This window comes from Empidonax traillii, unplaced genomic scaffold, assembly GCF_003031625.1.
Source record: "Empidonax traillii isolate 1590-97213 ecotype Southwest subspecies unplaced genomic scaffold, ASM303162v1 scaffold400:size839614, whole genome shotgun sequence".
NCBI classification, from domain to species: Eukaryota; Metazoa; Chordata; class Aves; order Passeriformes; family Tyrannidae; genus Empidonax; species Empidonax traillii.
In genome coordinates, this window is record NW_020955593.1 from 511,362 (window position 1) to 530,243 (window position 18,882).

Below are 18,882 nucleotides of genomic sequence, written 5' to 3' on the forward strand. Positions count from 1 at the left end.
AAAGAGTGTAGCAGTGTTACACCCTGTGTGTTTCTCCATTATCCTTGCAACTGGTCTAGTCTGAACTGAAAGCTTCTTTCAGGATTAATTTATTTGGAGAGTGATAATGGTAGGCCATGTCCTGGCTCCGAATTGATGCCTTTAACAGGGCTCCTTTCCTGGAGCAGACCTGCTCAGGAGCTTCCCTGTGGTGGGTTTGGTGCCCCGGAGAGGATCCCAGGAGTATTGGATTCGGTATGTTCAGTCAGTTCTGTTAGCTTGAGGTCCTTCCTTGCTTGTGGTGCATGTGGATTTGGCCCTTGTTCTTTCATTCCTCTCTCAACCGCTGAAAAAGGTGTTTTCTACTGCAAATCGTAAAGCATTTGCTACTTTGTCCTTAAACACAGGCTTGGATTGCTGCACCCTGTACTGATTCCTGCTGCGTGTGCACAGCTCAGAGTCAGAGGCATAGTCAGGCCATGTAGCTAAGGACAAATCCAGGTCCTGAGAGAAACTTGGGGAGTGGAGTAATGGGAAGGGGTGTTCTGCTTCGTTCAGAAAGACAGTCCCAAAACCCAAAGGAGCAATGTGTGGGTGAAGTGCTTTCATGCAGAGCTTTTCAGTAAGAATCATGTCTGTTGTCAGCACTTGTGACATTTTCTCTGTTCCCTTCCTCTGGGCAGTTTGCCACTGTAACATACACAGATGACATTAGGATTTTCAGACTGTCATTTCTGAAGGCACTCTTATCTATTCTGTGCTTAGTACTTTTCCAGGACACGGAGGTGGCTCTTTCTCTTCTGTTAATTAACTTTTTTTTGCCCATGTTTGCCTGCCTTATAAATTCCTCTGACATCAGGGTCTAGGATTAAACAAATTGATACCACACTTCCAGTGTGAGCTTGACACTGAGCTGACAGCCTTGGAGCCTGAAGTATTTTGACACACGAACAGAGCAAACACAGAGGAAATTGCTGTTCAACCTCCTTCCCACCCTCCCGCCTGGTTCCCTGGGATCCAGACTTGAGCGGCCTGTGTTGGTGAGAATTGGTGCAGTCCCAAAGCTCTCCCTCCCATCAGGGGGTTTCCGCTCTGAGGATGCCAGTTGTGGCATTTCTCAGAAGTACCTGTATTTATTCACTGTGTCAGGTTTTCACTGTAATGCAATTATGGAACAGCACTAACCTGGTAGGGAGCCAACTCCGTGCAGTAGCCAGATTAAGTTGTCTTATTTGGTTAACAGTATTTTGATAGTTTATTAAGTCCTGGTAGGAGTAGAAAGATAAGGAGTGGAAAGAACAAATCTTATGGATTATCTGCTCTTGGTTGTTCACTTCTGTTGGTATAATCCTGGTCTGAATGATGAGTTGTGGGAACAAGCATTTAATGTTTTGCTATTGTCTCATCTTAAACACGTGCATTGCTTTAACAGTGTAAGCATATTATCCAGCTATTTTTTCCAGTTTGCTGTTTTTATCACTGATGTGGAACCTAGTGCTTGTTTTCTTTATCTGGAACAAAAACATTAGTTCATCTCAGATAGCACAAGCTATTTGATCAGCCCTCAGATGGTAAGGCATTATAAAAGCTGCTGACATGGGACAAATTCAGACCTGTGGTGTGCAATTTGAAAAGCCTTCATGCCCTTGTTATCAGTCCCCTGAGATACCCAGCTACTCCCTCAGCAGCAGCCAAGAGAGATAGGGGTTGATTGTGCTAACCAAATCCCTCTCATCTTACTGAGGCTGGGAGAGAGCAGGGATGTGCATGGGGTCATGGGTGTGGATGCAGGAGGTGAGACAGTGCCTGCCTCTTCCCCACAGTCCTGCACATATGTGAGCTCTGACACTACTCTCTTCTGGCCTTAGGCAGGCTGAGATTAACGTGGGTCTTGCCACATAGCACTGAGGTCCATGAGTGATTCCTTCAGGGCGCTGGTGAAGCAGATAGCTTCTCCTGCTGAATTAGCTCCAAGTCCAGCTCATCTGAGATGTCCCGAGTCCATGGCAGGGCTAGTTCCCAGCTACACCCTGCCCACCTCTGCTTCTCATCCTGAGATTGCTTCTGCATATGGAAGTGCAGGAAAATCAGGACTTCACTTGAGCACAGCCCTCCCTCATGGCCATATTCTGACCCCAGTGTCTGGGCCAGCCCACAGCCTTGCCCCACCAGGCAGATCCTCAACCCGTGATATCACCGAGACCAGGGCCAGACACGGTTCAGTGCATTGGATCACAGTGTAAAGATTTGCTGTACAATACTTGATATTCAGGCCTGCTATGACTCCCCTGACGTTGTGTGCAAACCAAAGCCAAAAATGACGATACTCTTAATACACAATCATAAAATAGAAGATATTGTATTTTGCCGACAGCTGACTACAAATTAAAGAAACAGGCTGCACAGCTAACATCTGCCTTTGCAATATGGCAAAATAACTGATTTGCCCTCTCCTAAATAGAGCAGTCTGGTCTATGGTTCAGTTTGATGTTAGCAGCTACTACAGGAGAACACCTTCATGCCTGGACACCTTACAGGGTGTAGGTGTTTGGAAACAGCTTACCAGCTGATGTTTCTCAGTGCATCTAGAATGAAAAAGGCATGAAGAGCTCTTCCTAGGATGGTCAGTCAGGACTGTCTCCTAGACTGAATATTTTTGGGCATGCTTGTTTCCTCTTAGGAGTTATCTGACTGGGATTCAGGGTAGCATCGTGGTACTAGTGCTGGCTGTGCTGTCAATTACTTATCAGCACATGCTAAATCGTGTTTTCTTTAAAGATGTATTATTTCAAGAGAGATGGGAACAGGAACACCTGAAGCAGGAAAAGCTGTAAGGCATAAGGAAAGGGATTTACTTTTGTTGCACTACCTCTTTGAAAGTTATTTTTAACACCTGTACCACCTCCAGGCTTGTTTTGCATCAGCTGCAGACACTCGGACATGGTGGGGGGAAAAAAAAAAAGAAGAAAAGAAGAAAAAAAAAAGAAATAGAAAGAAAACCCATGGTCTAAATTATGCTAGTTTGTCCTCAGTTCCCAGCTGTGATGCTCATTAGCCTGGATGAGATTTAGGTGTGAAGAGGGAGAGGCCAACAGACCATAGTGCCTACGAGGGACAGTAGGAGGGGAGTGGAGCTTCTCGGCTGCCAGGTGCTCTCAGGCTTATTGGCTGCACCTGGCCAGGGGCTGTGTCCTGGTGTCCCTGCCATGTCTGGCAGGGGCATCTTCAGCAAGCCTGATGCCTGAGAGATGTCCAACCAGAAACCCTTGAAGAGGGAGTTTGGGCTGGAGCTGTCCTGGCATGGGGGTTGGGAGGGGGCTGAACTGAGGCTAGGAGCATGAGGTGAGTTGTTGGAGCAGTTTGGAGAGTAAGTGGGAGGAGGGTTACAAATACGAGGGAAGAACTATGATGGATTTATCACAGCCTGAAATAAATTAACCTCTGGGAGGGAGTAATTTTGTAATAATTTGCATTTAGATACTCTGACACATCCAAATAACCCCAAACCTTCTGCAAACATTGTAATTAATTCAATCTCCAACATCCTGTGAGAGGGATAGAAATTTACATGGTTAAAGGAGCCTAGGATTCTTCTCTCGGTATTGCATTTCACACCCCTGGGACTGCCCTTCTGTCTTGTTTTCGAGGCTACGGAGCCTCGTGGTGGGGTGCAGTGCAGGAGCAGTGAACAGCTGGAGAGCTTTTCTGAACACAGTGAGCTGAGATCCTGCTGCTCTGGTGTGTTCCACCACACAGCCCATGTCAGGCAGGCCCAGGGCTGAGGGGAGCCTGCGTGGGCCAGGCCAGTGAGGTCAGAGCACCCAGGGGAAGAAGCAGGGAGCTTGAGCCCTGTCTCACCAACTCGTGGTAGTGGTGGCTGCAGGCAGGGCTATTCCCTCTGCAGGGACCCTGTTACGAAGCAGCCTGGCTCCGTCCCCAAGTGGGAAGTTGTCAAGTGATTTAATATTCAGCACTCTCAAGTGCAGTAATGAATTTGATAGCCCAAATGATCTGCTAACCCAGCCAGCTGAGAGGGTATCTGAAGGACAATCCAAGCCCGTAGCCAGGGAGTGTGATATTTTGTCGTCATCAGCCTCCTGCCTATTCCTTTCCACTCTAGGGCAGTTAATCATAAACAAGGTATTTGTTTGATGCTGTTTTCATGCATGCTCTACCCTGTTTCTGTGTCCAAGGGACCATGAAGTCGGTGGGTTACATCCCACCCCAGCTTCAGCAGCCTTTGCAGGAGAGCTGGCTTTTTCAGGGAGACCCAGGTTGAACCACACGTTGTGACTGTCCAAAGCTTGGGCAAGTTAATAGTTTTTGGAAGGGAAATCGAACATCTCAAAGTGCACCTTCTTTTACTTACAAGTGTGTCTTAAATCCAGAGTGCTTAGGGCAGCTGGTGTTAGCTGAGCCATCAAGTGCACCTTGTGCACCTCCATGTTCCACTGCCAGACCCGCTCAGCTGCGAGGTTACAAGTCAAGGGCTGGGGAGAGATGGTTGGTTTTCAGTTACAGACCCATGGGATGGTGTAAATCTCTTTGGGCCTGACATAGAGTTGGCCTGAGTTGCTGGGAGTGTATCCATTATCTTCAAGGAGATTTCAGCAGCCATCACTTTGTTGTCAGTTTGGCTTCTGCTGTGCCCACTTGCTTTCTGTAAAGCTCTTCCAGGAGCTGGGAGCATGAGCTTTCTCCAGCAAGTGGTGAACAACAGGCCAGCTGTATACAGGCAGAATTTCTGTGACACAGCAGCAGAGAGAGAACACACACTGTATCATGGAGATTTACTCATAAAACACCTCTGACTCTCCACAGGTATCTACACAGAGTCTCCTTCCAAGGGAACCCAGAGATATTTATAGTGCAGCTTCAGCAATGGTCTAATGGCTAGTTGGCAAACAAAAGGACTTTGAAATATAAGGAGAAAAAAAAAATGGTCTGTAGTGCATTTATTTTGGAGTCAATAGAAAAAGGTTAAATAATAATAGTGAATGTTTCCAGCATGGGTCAGGTTAAAAAGCAGAGAAAGCAAAGCGTGTTCACAGTGCTGTAGGACTGTTCTGTGTGTGCAGAGTTGGAATTATAGAGACAAATAATAAAAACTTTGCTTCCCACTGAGATAGTGCAATGGTGCTGAGTACCACACCAACACCTGCTGAGTACCTTGCAAACACCTGCAGAAAGTGAAGATAAATGCTACTTCAAAAGGGACTGAAACCGCTCTGAGCAGTTGAAAAAATTTTATATTCAGTTCACAGCGTTGTGCAAAATTAAGCAATTTTAGCTACAGATGTGACTTTTCCCTTGCTTTCTGCCCTTTTTTCCCCTGCCCCCTTTCCCCTCAGTCCTGCAGTGCTGGCTGGCTGGCGGTGACTCTGCTCACACAGCAAGGTGTTGGGCTGGTGCCATCCTGCTGAAACACGCTCTGCCTTGTCTGGGGTGGGAGTGCGGGGGGTTCTGTCTGGGCATGTCACATTTTAATTAACGCCTCACACTGCTGCTGCTCCTCAGTGTCTGTCAGGGAGCTCAGGCACAGCACAGGGCTCTTCCTCCCTGTCCTCTCCTCCTGAGGGCAATACCCACACTTTCCCCCTTCCTTGGTTTCTAAAGCCTGTGCAGGGAACGTGCCTGACAGGCAGCTTTGATGAGTGTGTCGGTGTCTCCTTTGTGGGGAGGTTCATGTTTGCTCTCCCAGTTTCAGGCAGGAGACCTGCAGTCTGCAGGCCAGGAGATGGGAGATTCTCCAGGTTCCCACTGCTTTGTTTCAGTTTCCCAAAAGAGTATATATGTAGAGGGCTGTCTGAGGCATCAGCCCTGGTGGCTAATGGCGCACAGAGGAGTAGGAGTGCTCACACCCTTGGGTTCTGTCGATAGCATGGGACCTCAGCAGCAAAATTCACCAGTGACTGAGATGGTAAAGGCACTTTTGGGAACCATTGGGATCCCTTGGGATCCATTTACTTGTTTTCCTTGGCTTTTCAAAGAGGCCAGGCACTGAAAAGGCCTCTCTCTCTCCTGAGGGCACTGAGGGCCTCATGGAACGGGGGCATCCCACAGTAAAACTGCTGTCCACAAAACTCCTGTCCTTGCCAGAAATCCTGTGGCAGCAGAAATTGGATGGAAAAGGCTGTACAAGAAGAAAGTTTTTAATTTGCTGTGACAGGAATCAAAGGCTTGTCTTGTCGAAAAATTACAGCTCCCTTTTGCTGCCTGTCTGTCACACGTCAGTGGCCCTCACGCTGCAGAGATAAACGCAGCTTCACAGAAAGGAGCCCAGGGAGTGATTCAGAACAATCTAGTTCGTGAGGGAAGGAGAGGCTTAGGCAAGCACCAGAACTGAACTGGCATTTGGTATGGCAGGCATTGAGCCACATGATGTTTATATTTGACTCTTATATCTGAGTTTTTATACTGAAGCAAATTGCTGCTTTTACTGTTGCTCTAGTGGTGTGTGGGGACAGGGAGTGAGGCCCATGGGAGATGGCAACCCATGGAACGCACTGCCCCCCCAGACACTCCTCTCAGCTGGAAGCACAACACAAGGCTGATGATGGCAGTTTTTCTCCTGAAAAGCTGGTGAATTCCCGTCATGTTAGACAGGAAGACTGCTCTGGCAGTGCAGATGCCCGCAATAACCCGTTCTCCAAGGGTAGGCTCACCCCGTGCCCTGCAGAGGTTGCTCCAGGGCTTGTCTCTGATGAGGGATCCAAGGGCCAGCAAAATGCAAACTCATCCTGAACAGCTTCTGCCTAAAATACATTAACTACAGACCACTCCTGTCAAAATTGCTCCTAGGCTGCTGATGACGTGGTTTTCACAAGGGTGGGACGCCCAGTTTCAGAGACCCTTTACCATCCATTTACATGGGAAATAGCTAAGGACTTTAATGGGAAACTTCAGCATCTGAAGCTCTTCAGGCACATAAGATAAAATATGATTTGAAAGATATTTAGGCTCAGCTATGACATTAAGACAGCAGTCTTGTAAGAGTGCCAGCAAAATCATTGGCAGTACCAATCAAATTATATTAAGCATGGTAACTACTTGGTAATTGGTTTATCCCAATGCATGCTTGGAACAAGGGGATTTTTTTCTTTAAAAAAAATAAATGTTTGATTTCATTCAAGTGACTTACTGTTGCTGGGTAAGGAGAAACGTAGGGTATGCTTGCAGGTGGATGTGTCTTTGTAAGGACTCATAAGAATTTTAGCAAATATTTTTACAATGTTGCTGACTCTGCCTATGCCAATGCTTGCTTCTCCACAGTAAAGAAATTGCAGAGGGCAGGAGGAGCTCCATACTGGGGAATTTTTCAATTTGGCTGCCAAGTCCTCTTAGCTTTTCTGTCCTTCCTTATAGCAAAGGGTATATTCAAACAGTGATTGTCATAGCAACCTTTTTTGGGGTGGTCTCTCTCTGTCTCTCTCTGGAAGATAAACTTTTCGTTGAAAATTTCAATTTGTGTGGAGGGGAATTAGTCACCCAAATTCCTGGCATTCAGCATGTCTCTGTCTCTTGAAAACTTCTCATTAGTCTCACCTCTGGTTAGGAAAATGCCTTCCCAGGATAGATTTGGGAGGGCAGGGAGCACTTTGGAGTTGTTTTTTATTTTTTTCTTGACAAAGCAGTTTCAAACAGCTGTTCTAATATACATGCTAAGTCTAATGGGGACAGGTAGTATGTCATTTAATCAGACTTCCATGTTTTCTGGGATTCTAGGTGGAGCTGGATTCTAGGATAGACTTTAAGCAGGAGACACATTTCCCTTCTCCTTGCCACATTTATGAATTTTCTCTCCTTTGCTTTCCCTCCCTCACAGCCAGCAGTGAGAAAATTTGTGCCTGCCTTGATACCAACCACTATATTAAAGCAGGATAACTCAAATAAGGGAGGAAATCTGACAAAAAAGCCTGATGCAGATCCAGGTTACCAGGCAGCTGGGATATTTTTAAGCTGAGATTCTCTGGGGTGAAATCCTTCCTGTTCCAGACTTGGCCATTAAACTGCATTTTCTCTCATTTTAGGGGAGCACCTGCGAATCTGCCCACAAGGCTATACCTGCTGCACCAGTGAGATGGAGGAGAACTTTGCAAACAAAAGCCGGAGTGAATTTGAAGCCATGATGAAAGAGGCTGGTCGCTCTGTGCAGGCAACACTCACAGCACAGCACAGGAGCTTTGACAGTAAGTAAAAACTGCTTGATTCCCCCCGCTCAGGATCCAGTCACTGCTTAGTTTTCCAAGCGCTGTTCGAGTCAGGAGTTCACGTTTGACACGCTTTTCTCTGTGTCTTGCTCAACAGTTTGCACGAAGTGTTGACCTTCAGTAGGAGTTGTACCTCTTGGCAGTGTTTTTTTGTAAGACCAGGCCATTTTGAGAACTCCATTTCAGAGCAGCCACTGAAGGAGGCTGGCAGGCGAAGGTGTACCTTGGCACCGACACAGCTTTTACAAGCACAGTGTGATCGGGTCGTACAACAGCAGTGTAACATTTGAGGCACTGATGTAAAACCTGGCACTGTACCCTGGGCTGTAAGTTGGACAGTATGGTGAAGGTGTCTGGAAAGGTCTCAGTAGGTCGTGAGAGTTTAAGGAAACATGGATTTTTCCTGTCTTTTCCGTGTGGATTGCAAATGAAAAGGAGGTTAGTTCACATTAGGTGCTTATCACTGTCAGCTTCATACAAACATCAGGCAATGCTGTAGAGCAGGGAAGGTCTTGGAGACTGTGGTGCATAAGATGTTGTGGACAAACATTCTCTCCAAAGTGTAGTATCCCTCCTAACGTGCTAAGCAAAGGCTAAGGATGGCTCTCTTACTCTTATTGTTCCCTCAGGAATGCATTTTGCAGTGCACAGTAAGCCTCGAGGTCTGAAGGCCACTGCAAATAAATGGTTTACTGGCAAAATTGAGATGACCTATAATTCAGAAACTGTGTCCATTATCAGATTTTGAAGAAGGTCAGACATTTAGAATCATGGTTCTCCTAACTTTATCAACAGTCCTCACATGGAGTTATCGTGAAAAGAATAGGAGTTGGGAAAAGAAGCTGTAATAGCCAGAAAGGTGGAACTGGAAATTCAAGCAGTAAATAATAGATCTAAAGAAATAAGCCTGACCTTCAGGGAGCTGATAACCAAGATGAAGTGCTTTTACACTAAATAGAAAGAAAAGGCAGTGCATCTCTGCAAAAGGCATTGTGACTGTGTGGCCAAGGTTGACCAGAGCAAAGGCATTCTTTTATAAGCTCAAAATTAATTGATTTTCACCCGCTTTAAAAGGTGATGATCAGGATTTTTAGAAGAGACTTACAATGCTGATTGCTCAGACTGGTGTCTGAATGGGACCTGATGTAGCTTCTGCTCAGCTCACTGACTGACCTCTGGAATCCAGACCTTCGCAGGGGTTAACGCAGAACATCCTCCAGCCTTGGCATCCTCTCCCTCTGCCTATTGCAGCACTGGCTGGGATATCTGCTCTTTATTTTTGCCACAGACACTCAATAGAACACAGTTCTACATCTGTCATGTAAGAGAGTGCAAAACTTGATGGAGCTTTAAGGATTATATTGATGAGCAGAAATTGCCTAGTGAAGAACTGGTGTAGTCTGAGTGTGATGTTTTGGTGGATTAAGAGTAATAACAGAAATAAGAACAATACTAAGCAAAACCAAGGGGGATGCTTGTGTTGAGCTGCGAGTTAGGGCTGTGAGATCATTCCTTTGTTTTCCTTCCCCAGCATTTTATGAAAATAAAGCTTTATTTCAGTGGTGCATACCCAAGTTTCTTTTAACAGTCAAGCAAAGTAAGTGTTCAACAAGCGAAGTGTTATTTTAATAGACCATGATGCACAGATCATTGGTGTTTTGCAGCGGGAATAACCTCACTTGAGCCCTCAAGGCCAGGAAGATGTCTCCTGCTCCCGTTACACCTTTTAATTTGCCTGACTATCCTTGCAATCAATATAGAGTTTATAATTTATGCAAGACATGATTAAAAAAATCATCTTATTGTGTCTCAGTTTCAAGCATGACTTTACCTGTAAGTAGAAGTACTATTTTTTTTTTTAGCTACTGCATAAATGGTGTAGAATTGAGGGAGTTCTGGTGATAGGGCAATGGAATCACCTTAGCTCATTAAACAATGCTGAAGAAACCCTCCTAGTTTCTAGTAAATGTTATTAATCTCACAGTTAACAAGACTTTTTGCAGGTAGTGCTGTTTAGAGCTGTTCAATCAAAGATTTTTTTAATGTCAGATTGATGATTTCTAGTCTTTCTGGCAGTGGATGGCTGGGTTTCCTGGATTTCCTTAGCAGCAGCTTAGAGTACAGGTTTTGGGGTTGCAGAGGTATCAATGCACAGCTTATCTTCACGTTAGTGATTTTGTTTGGTCTTAAGAGGATGGGGTGAGGCTCCATTGAATGGGGATGTCCTACCCTTTCTCATAGTGTTTGTGACCTGGAGATTAGATTATTCATATACTCTGTGCTAGCAGGTGTGGCACATTGAACTTTAGGCCTGGAGCTGTCTTATTTTTGGATTCATCACAGCAAATCTTGCTTCTGTAATCTCTCTGCTGATCGGGGCAATAGTCTCTACTTGTAAATTGCCCTGAAGCTCCAGATAGAAAATAGCAAGGCTACAGTAATCTGCCTCTGAAGTAATGTTCTCTGTTCAACATTTTGCTTTAGAGAATAATTCATCCTTGCAGGCTGTGGTCTGTAAAGCCCTAAATCGTCAGAGTGCCTCTGCTCTGAGCTACAGCGTTGTCCCATTGCAAGGAATTAGTCTGTTGTTTCAATCTCACTGACTGTTTTGGGAGCAAACACTTTGTGGCCAAGAGAGGAGTGTCCTTTACCTCATACAAAGTGTTTTTAGCAAAAATATGTGTGTGAAATACAGATGGCATGTGATAGGTATGGCCATCTATTCAAAAGGGAGATAGGTGGAGTGGGATCCTGCAGGCTGAGTGCTCTCTCTGCACAGCAGAGGACACATGCCTTCTGGGCTGCCCTTCCTCCAGGATCTGCCAGGGCTAAATTTAAAGTTTAACAGGCTACAGTATTGCTTAGCTGCTTAGTAGTGTATTTTGGGTTTTGTTTCACATTAGTGTAGTTAGCAGGATTTGGGGGCATCCATTTTAAGCTACACATGTGGTGATCAGCTTGATCTTAACCTTTCAACTGCAAAGGTAGCATTTTGCTCTACAGCTGATTGGTTTTAATTTAAAAAAAGAAATGAAAGAACCAGAAGCAGAGGCCATGAGTGATGGGAGCATATGCTTTTGATAAGTCAGTGCTAGGGAGGACGTTGAGGTCAGAGTAGTGGTATTTCATTAGCAGCATTATAGGCACAAATTCTGTGTTAATTCTGACGTCTCAGGGCTCTTGGTCAGGCAGGGAGGGGCAGTGTAGTTACCTGGGAGCACAGTCTGTAGCAGGGACCTGCTGGAGGCTTCTTGGTTGGTTTTGGTCGGCACTTATTTGCCTGGAAAATTGTACATACCCCATACTTTAAAAGAAAAATGGAACAACAAAAATGAAAACAAGATTGGGAGTCTACGAGGGAGCTGGGAGACAGTCTCTGTTGAGACTGATACTAAATATTGTTTTAAAAATGTTCCCAACATGAATTGCAGGATGTGCTTCTTTTCAAACTGGTGTCGGGTCAGTGGACAGGAAATTTTTGGTATCTGTTATTGTGAAGTTAAACACTTTGACAAGGAGCTTTGTCCAAAGAATTGTTCAGGACATGGATGCAAGCTGCCTGTGCCCCCTCTGCCGGCTGCAGAACAGGCTCTAGCCAGAACAGGGCTTGGGCTCTTGAATTGTGCTGAGAGCAAGTTATAGACATTGCACAGGTTTGGGGGAGACTTCTGGGGAAAATGAGGGTTTTTTGCACATCACACAACTGTATGTCAGTGTTGCACAAAGTCATAAGACTTTTGAACTCCTGCCCTTCCCCATGAAACTTGTACCTCCATAATCTGTTGCAGAGACGAGCCTGGAAAAAAAACTTGTGGACCATGTGGGAGAGGCTGGAGAGGTGATTTGTGATGGCTGGTCAGAGCAGTCACGTTCCGAGGCTGTGCAGCCTGGGATGGCAGCAGGGGCTGGGGCTGCACGGCTGGCAGAGAGAAATGATGCTTGGAGTGGCAGTGGGGGGCTACAGGCAGCAAGGAACAAGGCTGTGTTTCTAATCTTGGTGAAAGCTCACTTGTTGAGTGTCTAATCCTTGTCTGTCTCTCTCTTTTCTCCCTTTTTCCTCACTTAAATAACTTTTTAATAATACTGCAGTGTTGTGCCAATCTTTCCTTTTGGTGCACTTAGCAAGCAGTCCCTGTGTGACTGCTGACCTTTAGCTGAGAGCCAGGAAATCTGTCCTTTCAGAATTGTTTCATGTTTTCAGGAAATATCAACAAGCCAAACCAAAACCCTTGGCTTTTAGTCCACACTGCACAGTCTAAAAATGATTTGTAGCTCTCATAAATTCTGTGATTTTTAAGCTGTGGCAATTAAATGCAGATTAAAAATTATGTGTTTTATTTGCTCATTGGAAAGCTGATGTCATGTAAAAGCCTTCATAATGTCCGGTGTTGGTAGCTGGAAACTGCATATGCTGAAACACAGACCATGCAGATAATTAACAGTATTCGAGAGTTAGTTTCAGACAGTTACATGTTTCTTATGAAGATGAATCATTGTTTTAAATGTTACAAGGTAGGGAATGTCCTAGAAGCTGTTACACATTGATGGTTTGAATTTTAGAGATTTCTAAATGTCCCTTGTTTAAAGTTCAACCAAATGTGTCTTTGTCAGAGGTTGCAGCTCCTAGAAGGGCTGTTGTAGAGAGAGACATATATACATATTTTTATTTACATCCACATATACTGTGGATGCTTAAGGAAGCTGATCAGGAGATTGTGAAGTAAACCAGCAGGCAAGAGCTCTGGACTACAAAATCCAGACCTGAATCTAAACCTTGCCGGTATTTCCTTAGCTGATGATAACATGAACCAAGCCCCGCTGACCTGCCGTTTTGAGGTGTCTGAATTTGGTGGCCCATGCACCAAAAGATGTGTTCTGAGAGATGTGGGACTTCACTGTGAACCAAATGATTGACAAAAGACCAAAGCCTTGGTTATCTGGGCCACAGGGGCTGCAGTGCCTGGGTTCCCGAATGTGTTGCCCAACATCACTGTTCCTCACTTCCAGTGTCCTGCTGCACTGCTCTCAGCTGTGGGTATTTCTTGGGGGCACGGCTTGGGTTTGGTTAATAAGGTGTTGTCTGAAAGACACTGTTTATGTAGAAACAGGAAAGAGGGGACTGGTTATGCCTCAAAATATGGAAATGCTGTGTTTAGAAATAAATTCTTTTGTTTCAGAGGTGGTGGAAGGGAGCAGTTCTGGAGTCAGCAGTGTTGCTCCAGCAGTCCCAGCCTGCTCTCCATGAGCTGGCTGCCTCCTGCTCTCTCTGGCATGGCACTGGCCACTCCCTAGGGTCAAGCGTTTGAGTTCGGACTTCAAATGTCCTGCTTTTGATCCAGAAACCCCTAATTAGGCAGGAACACTCTTTTTTGTGGTAACTCCCCGCACTGGAGCTCTGCCCTTGTTTGAATTTGTGGTGTGTGGCCTCAGTTGGTGGCCTTGGCCAGGGGCTCAGTGCTGTGGGAGAGCACTGACCTCCGGCATGTCCTGGGGCAGATGGGAGGCACCCGTGGTCCCAGCACCCCATGGGTGGCAGGCTCAGCTGCCCCTCTGGGTATAGGGCATCAGGATGATTTCCATGGCTCACCTGATGTTTGCCTTTCCAAACATCAGTCTTACATTGGCCTTCTGTTCTCTCCTGACTGAACATCTGCTGTGAAACAGTGCCTATTCACTGAGCATTTTTTTCCAAATGGATAAAGGCCCTAGAACACTTCAGTCCCAAAACAAAAAGCTAGTAGAGTCAGGGAGACTGAGGTAGAGGGGGAAATTAAGGGCAGGAAGATGTTGAGAAAAGCAGGAAGCTTTTCCATCTTTTTTCCTTGTGAGGTGACAAAGGAACAGGAGGCAAAGAAACCTGGGAGTCAATTGCTCTTGCTAACTGAGTGTTCATCACCTGCACTGCATTTCTCTGACAGGCCAGGGATAACCTCTTCAGCAAACCTGCGCTACTTGAAGCACCATTAATTGCTTTGTGCCCCTCCTGCTCAGCGCTTGGGCAGAATCATTCAGAAGATGCCCATTTGTCCCACAGCTTTTCCTCTGGGATGAATTATCAAAAGTACTTACAAAAGAGGCCATCAAAGATGGTTCCTTTGGCTCCCATGGATTTCCTTCCCTTAAGGTTGGTTTGGGAGTAGTATAGACAGAGAACCTCCTTGAACCTAAAATAAAAAAGCAGGGTCCCAGGCAGATCAAGGACAGAGAAACAAGTAAGGTGGGTTCCCTTGGAGACCTCCATAGGAGGAAGGCAGCAAGCACCCATGCTTGCTTCATTTCTTGTTTCTTAAGAAAACAAGGCAGGATTGATGCTAGTTGGGCTGTGTGTCACACTCCCCCTTCCACTACAATCATGGTCTGAAGAAAGAAGGTGCTTTCATGTGTGGTGCTGAGCATCTGGTTTGGTATTTATGGGTTCCTGGAATGGGGTGCGGTGTCTACTGAGGCACATTCCTGGGCTCAGCAAGATTAATCCTGACAGGTAGCTGCCTGGGGGAAGCAAACACTTAGGCTCACCTGTAACAGCTCCAGCACCTGGAGTTTTCTCTCCCCTTACAGCCACTTCTCTTCACATTTAATCTGCCAGTCTCCGCTCTGTGCTGCAGGGTATATTGCAATGTACGTGCAGCGCTTTGCTTAACAGATGGCATAGGCACGATATTCTCCTCTTTTTTATTATTTTCAAAGAAAGGAGAACAAAACATTGCAGTGGCTGGGATGGGAGCAGTGCACTGGGGTGCCTCCTGCAAGGGCCTGCACACCCCAAGAGTCGAGCTGCTTCATCCCTGCAGAAGTCAGATTAGGTAAAAAAGGTACATCAGGCATCTCACTTTCAGCAGCTGTCACCGTGTTTTGTCACACACTCAAAAAAAGCTGCCTCTGAGTGCTCAGAGAACAGTGAAATGTGCATCTGCTTGGGGACATAAAAGAAAGCACCTGCTCTTCCAAGATATGGGATGACACAGGCATATTTTCTGAGAAATTGGTGATGTCCAGATAGTCATTTCAGAAGAAAGTGTTGGCAGAGTTTATTTTAACATTCAGGACACTTTGCATGAATCTCTTTGAAAACGTCTGATCTCGTGGAGCAAGCAGCCAAGCAGCCAAACTTTTATCAAAAGCACTGGCTGCTTCCTGCAGTGGCTGCAGAGCCTTATCCCCAGGTGGCTGGATGGAGGTCGGAGGAGGGAATGGGTGAGGAACAGCTGAGGTTTTTCTGCATGGCTCTGCAGAACAGCCGATGTTTTGAACCACTTTATGCTCAGCCATCTTCCAGCTGGTTTACTGGTTTCCACATGAAGCAGTTTTCACCCTTAAGCTCTCTGATGCTCAGTGTTTCTCCTAAAAGGAAAATGCTAGGATTTCCTGGGCTGCTCTTATTGCAAAGAAATGTAGGTGCTCTGAATCAGCTCTTGAGGTGGTGAATTCCCCTCGGTTTGGTGTTTGCCAAGAATCCCATCTCTGTTCCAAGCCAGATGCTGTGGTAATTTGGGAGCATGAAGGGCTCCAGCAGCAAGGTGCTGTCCTTGCTTACAGATCAGGATTCACAACGAGCTTGAAAATACGCTACTGGAATATGTGGCATGTCTGGACATAGGAGCTTGGGTTATTTTGAGTACTTCAACATTTCTGTTCTCGTTTAGCTGATAGAAGTACTTTGTTCTCTCTCACCAGAAATGCTTGCAGCAAACTGTTGATTCTGCTTTATTAGTTATTGGCATTGAAGTAGCATATCTATGGAGCCAGGAAGCTGCTTCTTACTGTAATGTATTGCAGGGCGTCCTGGCTGTCTGAGCTGGACCTGTGATCCAAGGACTTTGTTTGAAAACAAAAATAACCAACCAACCAAAAACCTGGTTTGGGGGAGTGGACTATGGAGGGAAAAGATGAGTCGAAGGTCATACAATATGTTTGTACTAGAAGTGGGAACAGAGCTCAAGTCCCTTGGCTGTGGGTAAAGTGCAGGAGTACCACAAGTCCCTCTAGTTCATAAAACACAGTGATTCTCTTCTGGTAAGCCAGCAGAAGACATCGTGTCATTCCATGTCTTCCAGCGGTTTATCAGCCAAGAACTTTCCATATAGGGGTTTCTCAGCACCCCCAGCCTAAGAGGGAATAGGCATTGGCTCTGAATGCTCCTTGGGTCATTGGTACATGTGGGTTTTTGTGTGAGGCCCTTTCCAAAGTGGAACTAATGATCAAAATCACAAGGAAGGTCTGCAAACAACTTGTGGAAATAGGGGCAAGGGTATATAAGAGTATTTTGGTGTTGGGTAACTTGTGTGATTAGAGGATCTGGTCTGACTTCCAGAGTGTAGTATGAGTACCAGCAGTACCAGTGGGAGCTTGAAGGTGCCTATGGAAAATAGGCTGAGAATTGACCTGTCTGCAGGGAGACTCAAAGATAATCCCTTTTTATGGTAGAAAGAGGCTGAATACTTTTGCTGATGAACATTTCACCTTTGTATTTGCTGTAGCTGCTTAAGGACATTTCACTTCTCCCTCCCTTTCCTATTCTCATTTAACTTCCTCCCTTCAGGCCAATACAGTTTCTTGCATTTAAAAGCACAGTTAACGTGGTGTAATGTGTGCAGAGCTTTTTCCAGTGCCTCACTTCCTGTCCAGGCAGTGTGGGGGTATTTTGATTTTATTTCTTATATTTTCTGAAGTACGCCAGTTTAGAGGGAAAAAACACTCTCATTTTACCCAGCAGTGCATTGCTACTTCTAAAGAAATTGGGTACTGTTAAGTCATTCTCATGAAACCTGCAGATTTGGCCAAGACACCAATGAGCTGAGTTTTTTTCCCTGTAAAAAGAAACAGAAATCAGAAACCCCAGCTTCCATGGGGTCTGATTTTGCAAAACCTGAGTGCAACGTCACGTACTTTGAGACACTGAAGCCAGGGGTAGGATACACAATGAATTTTACTTCAGCTCCAAGTACAACTACTGGGATCTTTATTGATGGGATAATAAAATTACTGGGATCTTTAGGAGAGGACATATAAAAAAGATCGTGTCATTGAGGCTTTTAAAGATTTCTCTTTAGTAATAACTCCTTCTAATCTGCTGCTATCCCAGTAGGATCTACCCTTTACAAGAAGTTGTTCCACACTGCTCAGCAATGATTCCAGCTGACCAAGGCGGTAACATCAGCACACACTTCACCCCAAGGCCAGCATGAGAGCACCCTGTAGGAGAGCCCCAGCAGAAAACCAGTGAGGCTGTTCATTAGCCGAGAAAATAAATAAAGGTTCATTTTTTTCCCTCTGAAGCACCTTTTTATTGATTACCAGCTTTGTTTTTGCATGTAATGCTGGAACTCTTGTTCCCATTTATCACAGTTGCATCTCCAAGAGGGCTACATACATTTCCACATTGTTTGCTACACCTGCTATATATTTTTCAGAGCAGTACAGTCCAAGAACATGAGTTCACGGAAAATCAGTGGCTTGGAGATGCTGATTAAGGGAGAGGGTCAAATATATAAAGAAACTTGTATATATGTGTGTGTGTATGTAGATAAGTGTGAGTATTTCAGTTGAAATGGGGCAAGCCCCAATTTCAGGAATTGCTCTGTTCTTTATGGATGTTGTTGGGAATAAGTATTGTAGTATATATACATGTCAAGAATAACAAGCTTGCTAAATTGACTTGGGAATGCCACAAATATCTAGTTAAATGTGAATGCTAAATTGTGGATCTCCAGCTGTTCTTAAACAGAAAGGAAGCTCCAAATGGAGGAGAAATCAGATACAAAAACAAGGAACAGCCTTACTCTGAGTACTGGGGAGTTTGATCTTATGTTTTTTCATTTCCAGTAGTGTTTTGCAAGGAATGCACCCAGTGATGCCTGTCTCTGCCCTGCAGGTTCCCAACTGTGTGGCAATGATAAAATAAATAAACAAACCCAACAGCCTCAATATCCTTCCCCAAAAACTGGGGACAGCTGTGAGCTGGGGATCAACCTGTGGGTTAATCAAGGCTCGGGGATATAATGTTTGTTACAATTCAAGATAAATATCAAAAGTCTGGATTCAGCTTTTAGTGCACTGGAGTTAATTGAGCAGCTTCCTACAGCCCCAGCAGTAGGGCAATTCCCTTGTAAAATGCAGCCTCTGTTTTAATGCTGCTAAAAATGAATAAATTAGTCCTCAAGGAGTAATGAATGCCAATAAAAGTATTGTGTGGCAGCATGTAGTAAACTTGTCATGAAGGAAACGGCTGGAATTTACTTTTCCAAGAGCAGCATTTCGGCTTTCTTCTGCTGCACCCATCCATGCCTGTGGCTCTGCTCTTGCCCTTCTGGGCACTGGAAGAGGCAAGGGCTTGGATGGAAATAGCCAAGAATAGTTTTTTGGCTCTGTGCTTTGTTTGTGACACCTGAGGCCGAAGTGGAACATCCTGTTTGTCTTGGTTCGTTGGAAATAAGGACTTGTCTGTGTCTTTGCTCTCCAATTTTGGCTCATAGGTAGAGAGGTAGGGTTCCTACTCTTCCAACACTGACTGCTTTGGGTGGCATCAAGAGGCAGGAGCATGGACTAATTCTCATTCTTCACACTTGGAAGTGAACAGGAGGTCTGTGTGGTTGGCTGTACCCACACAGCCAGTATTTTTCACATCAGTGTGCATTTGTTCCACTCAGAATAATCGTGGCTGTTTCATACCTGAGTTTTGTCCATTTTGAGGAGC

The 18,882-nt window shown here is 45.2% G+C and overlaps 1 protein-coding gene across 3 annotated transcripts in view; it reads left to right on the forward strand.

The window, feature by feature from the left end:
- GPC1 (glypican 1) overlaps nucleotides 1–18,882 on the forward strand; it is a 194,550-nt gene that overhangs the window by 91,582 nt on the left and 84,086 nt on the right. For 2 of the 3 annotated variants that reach the window (XM_027893644.1, XM_027893645.1), the window contains exon 2: nucleotides 8,010–8,168. In XM_027893644.1, coding sequence (XP_027749445.1) covers nucleotides 8,010–8,168 — 159 coding nt within the window. Of the gene's footprint in view, nucleotides 1–6,317; nucleotides 6,337–8,009; nucleotides 8,169–18,882 lie in introns of those variants that run through there. The other variant, XM_027893646.1, reaches the window with a different exon arrangement.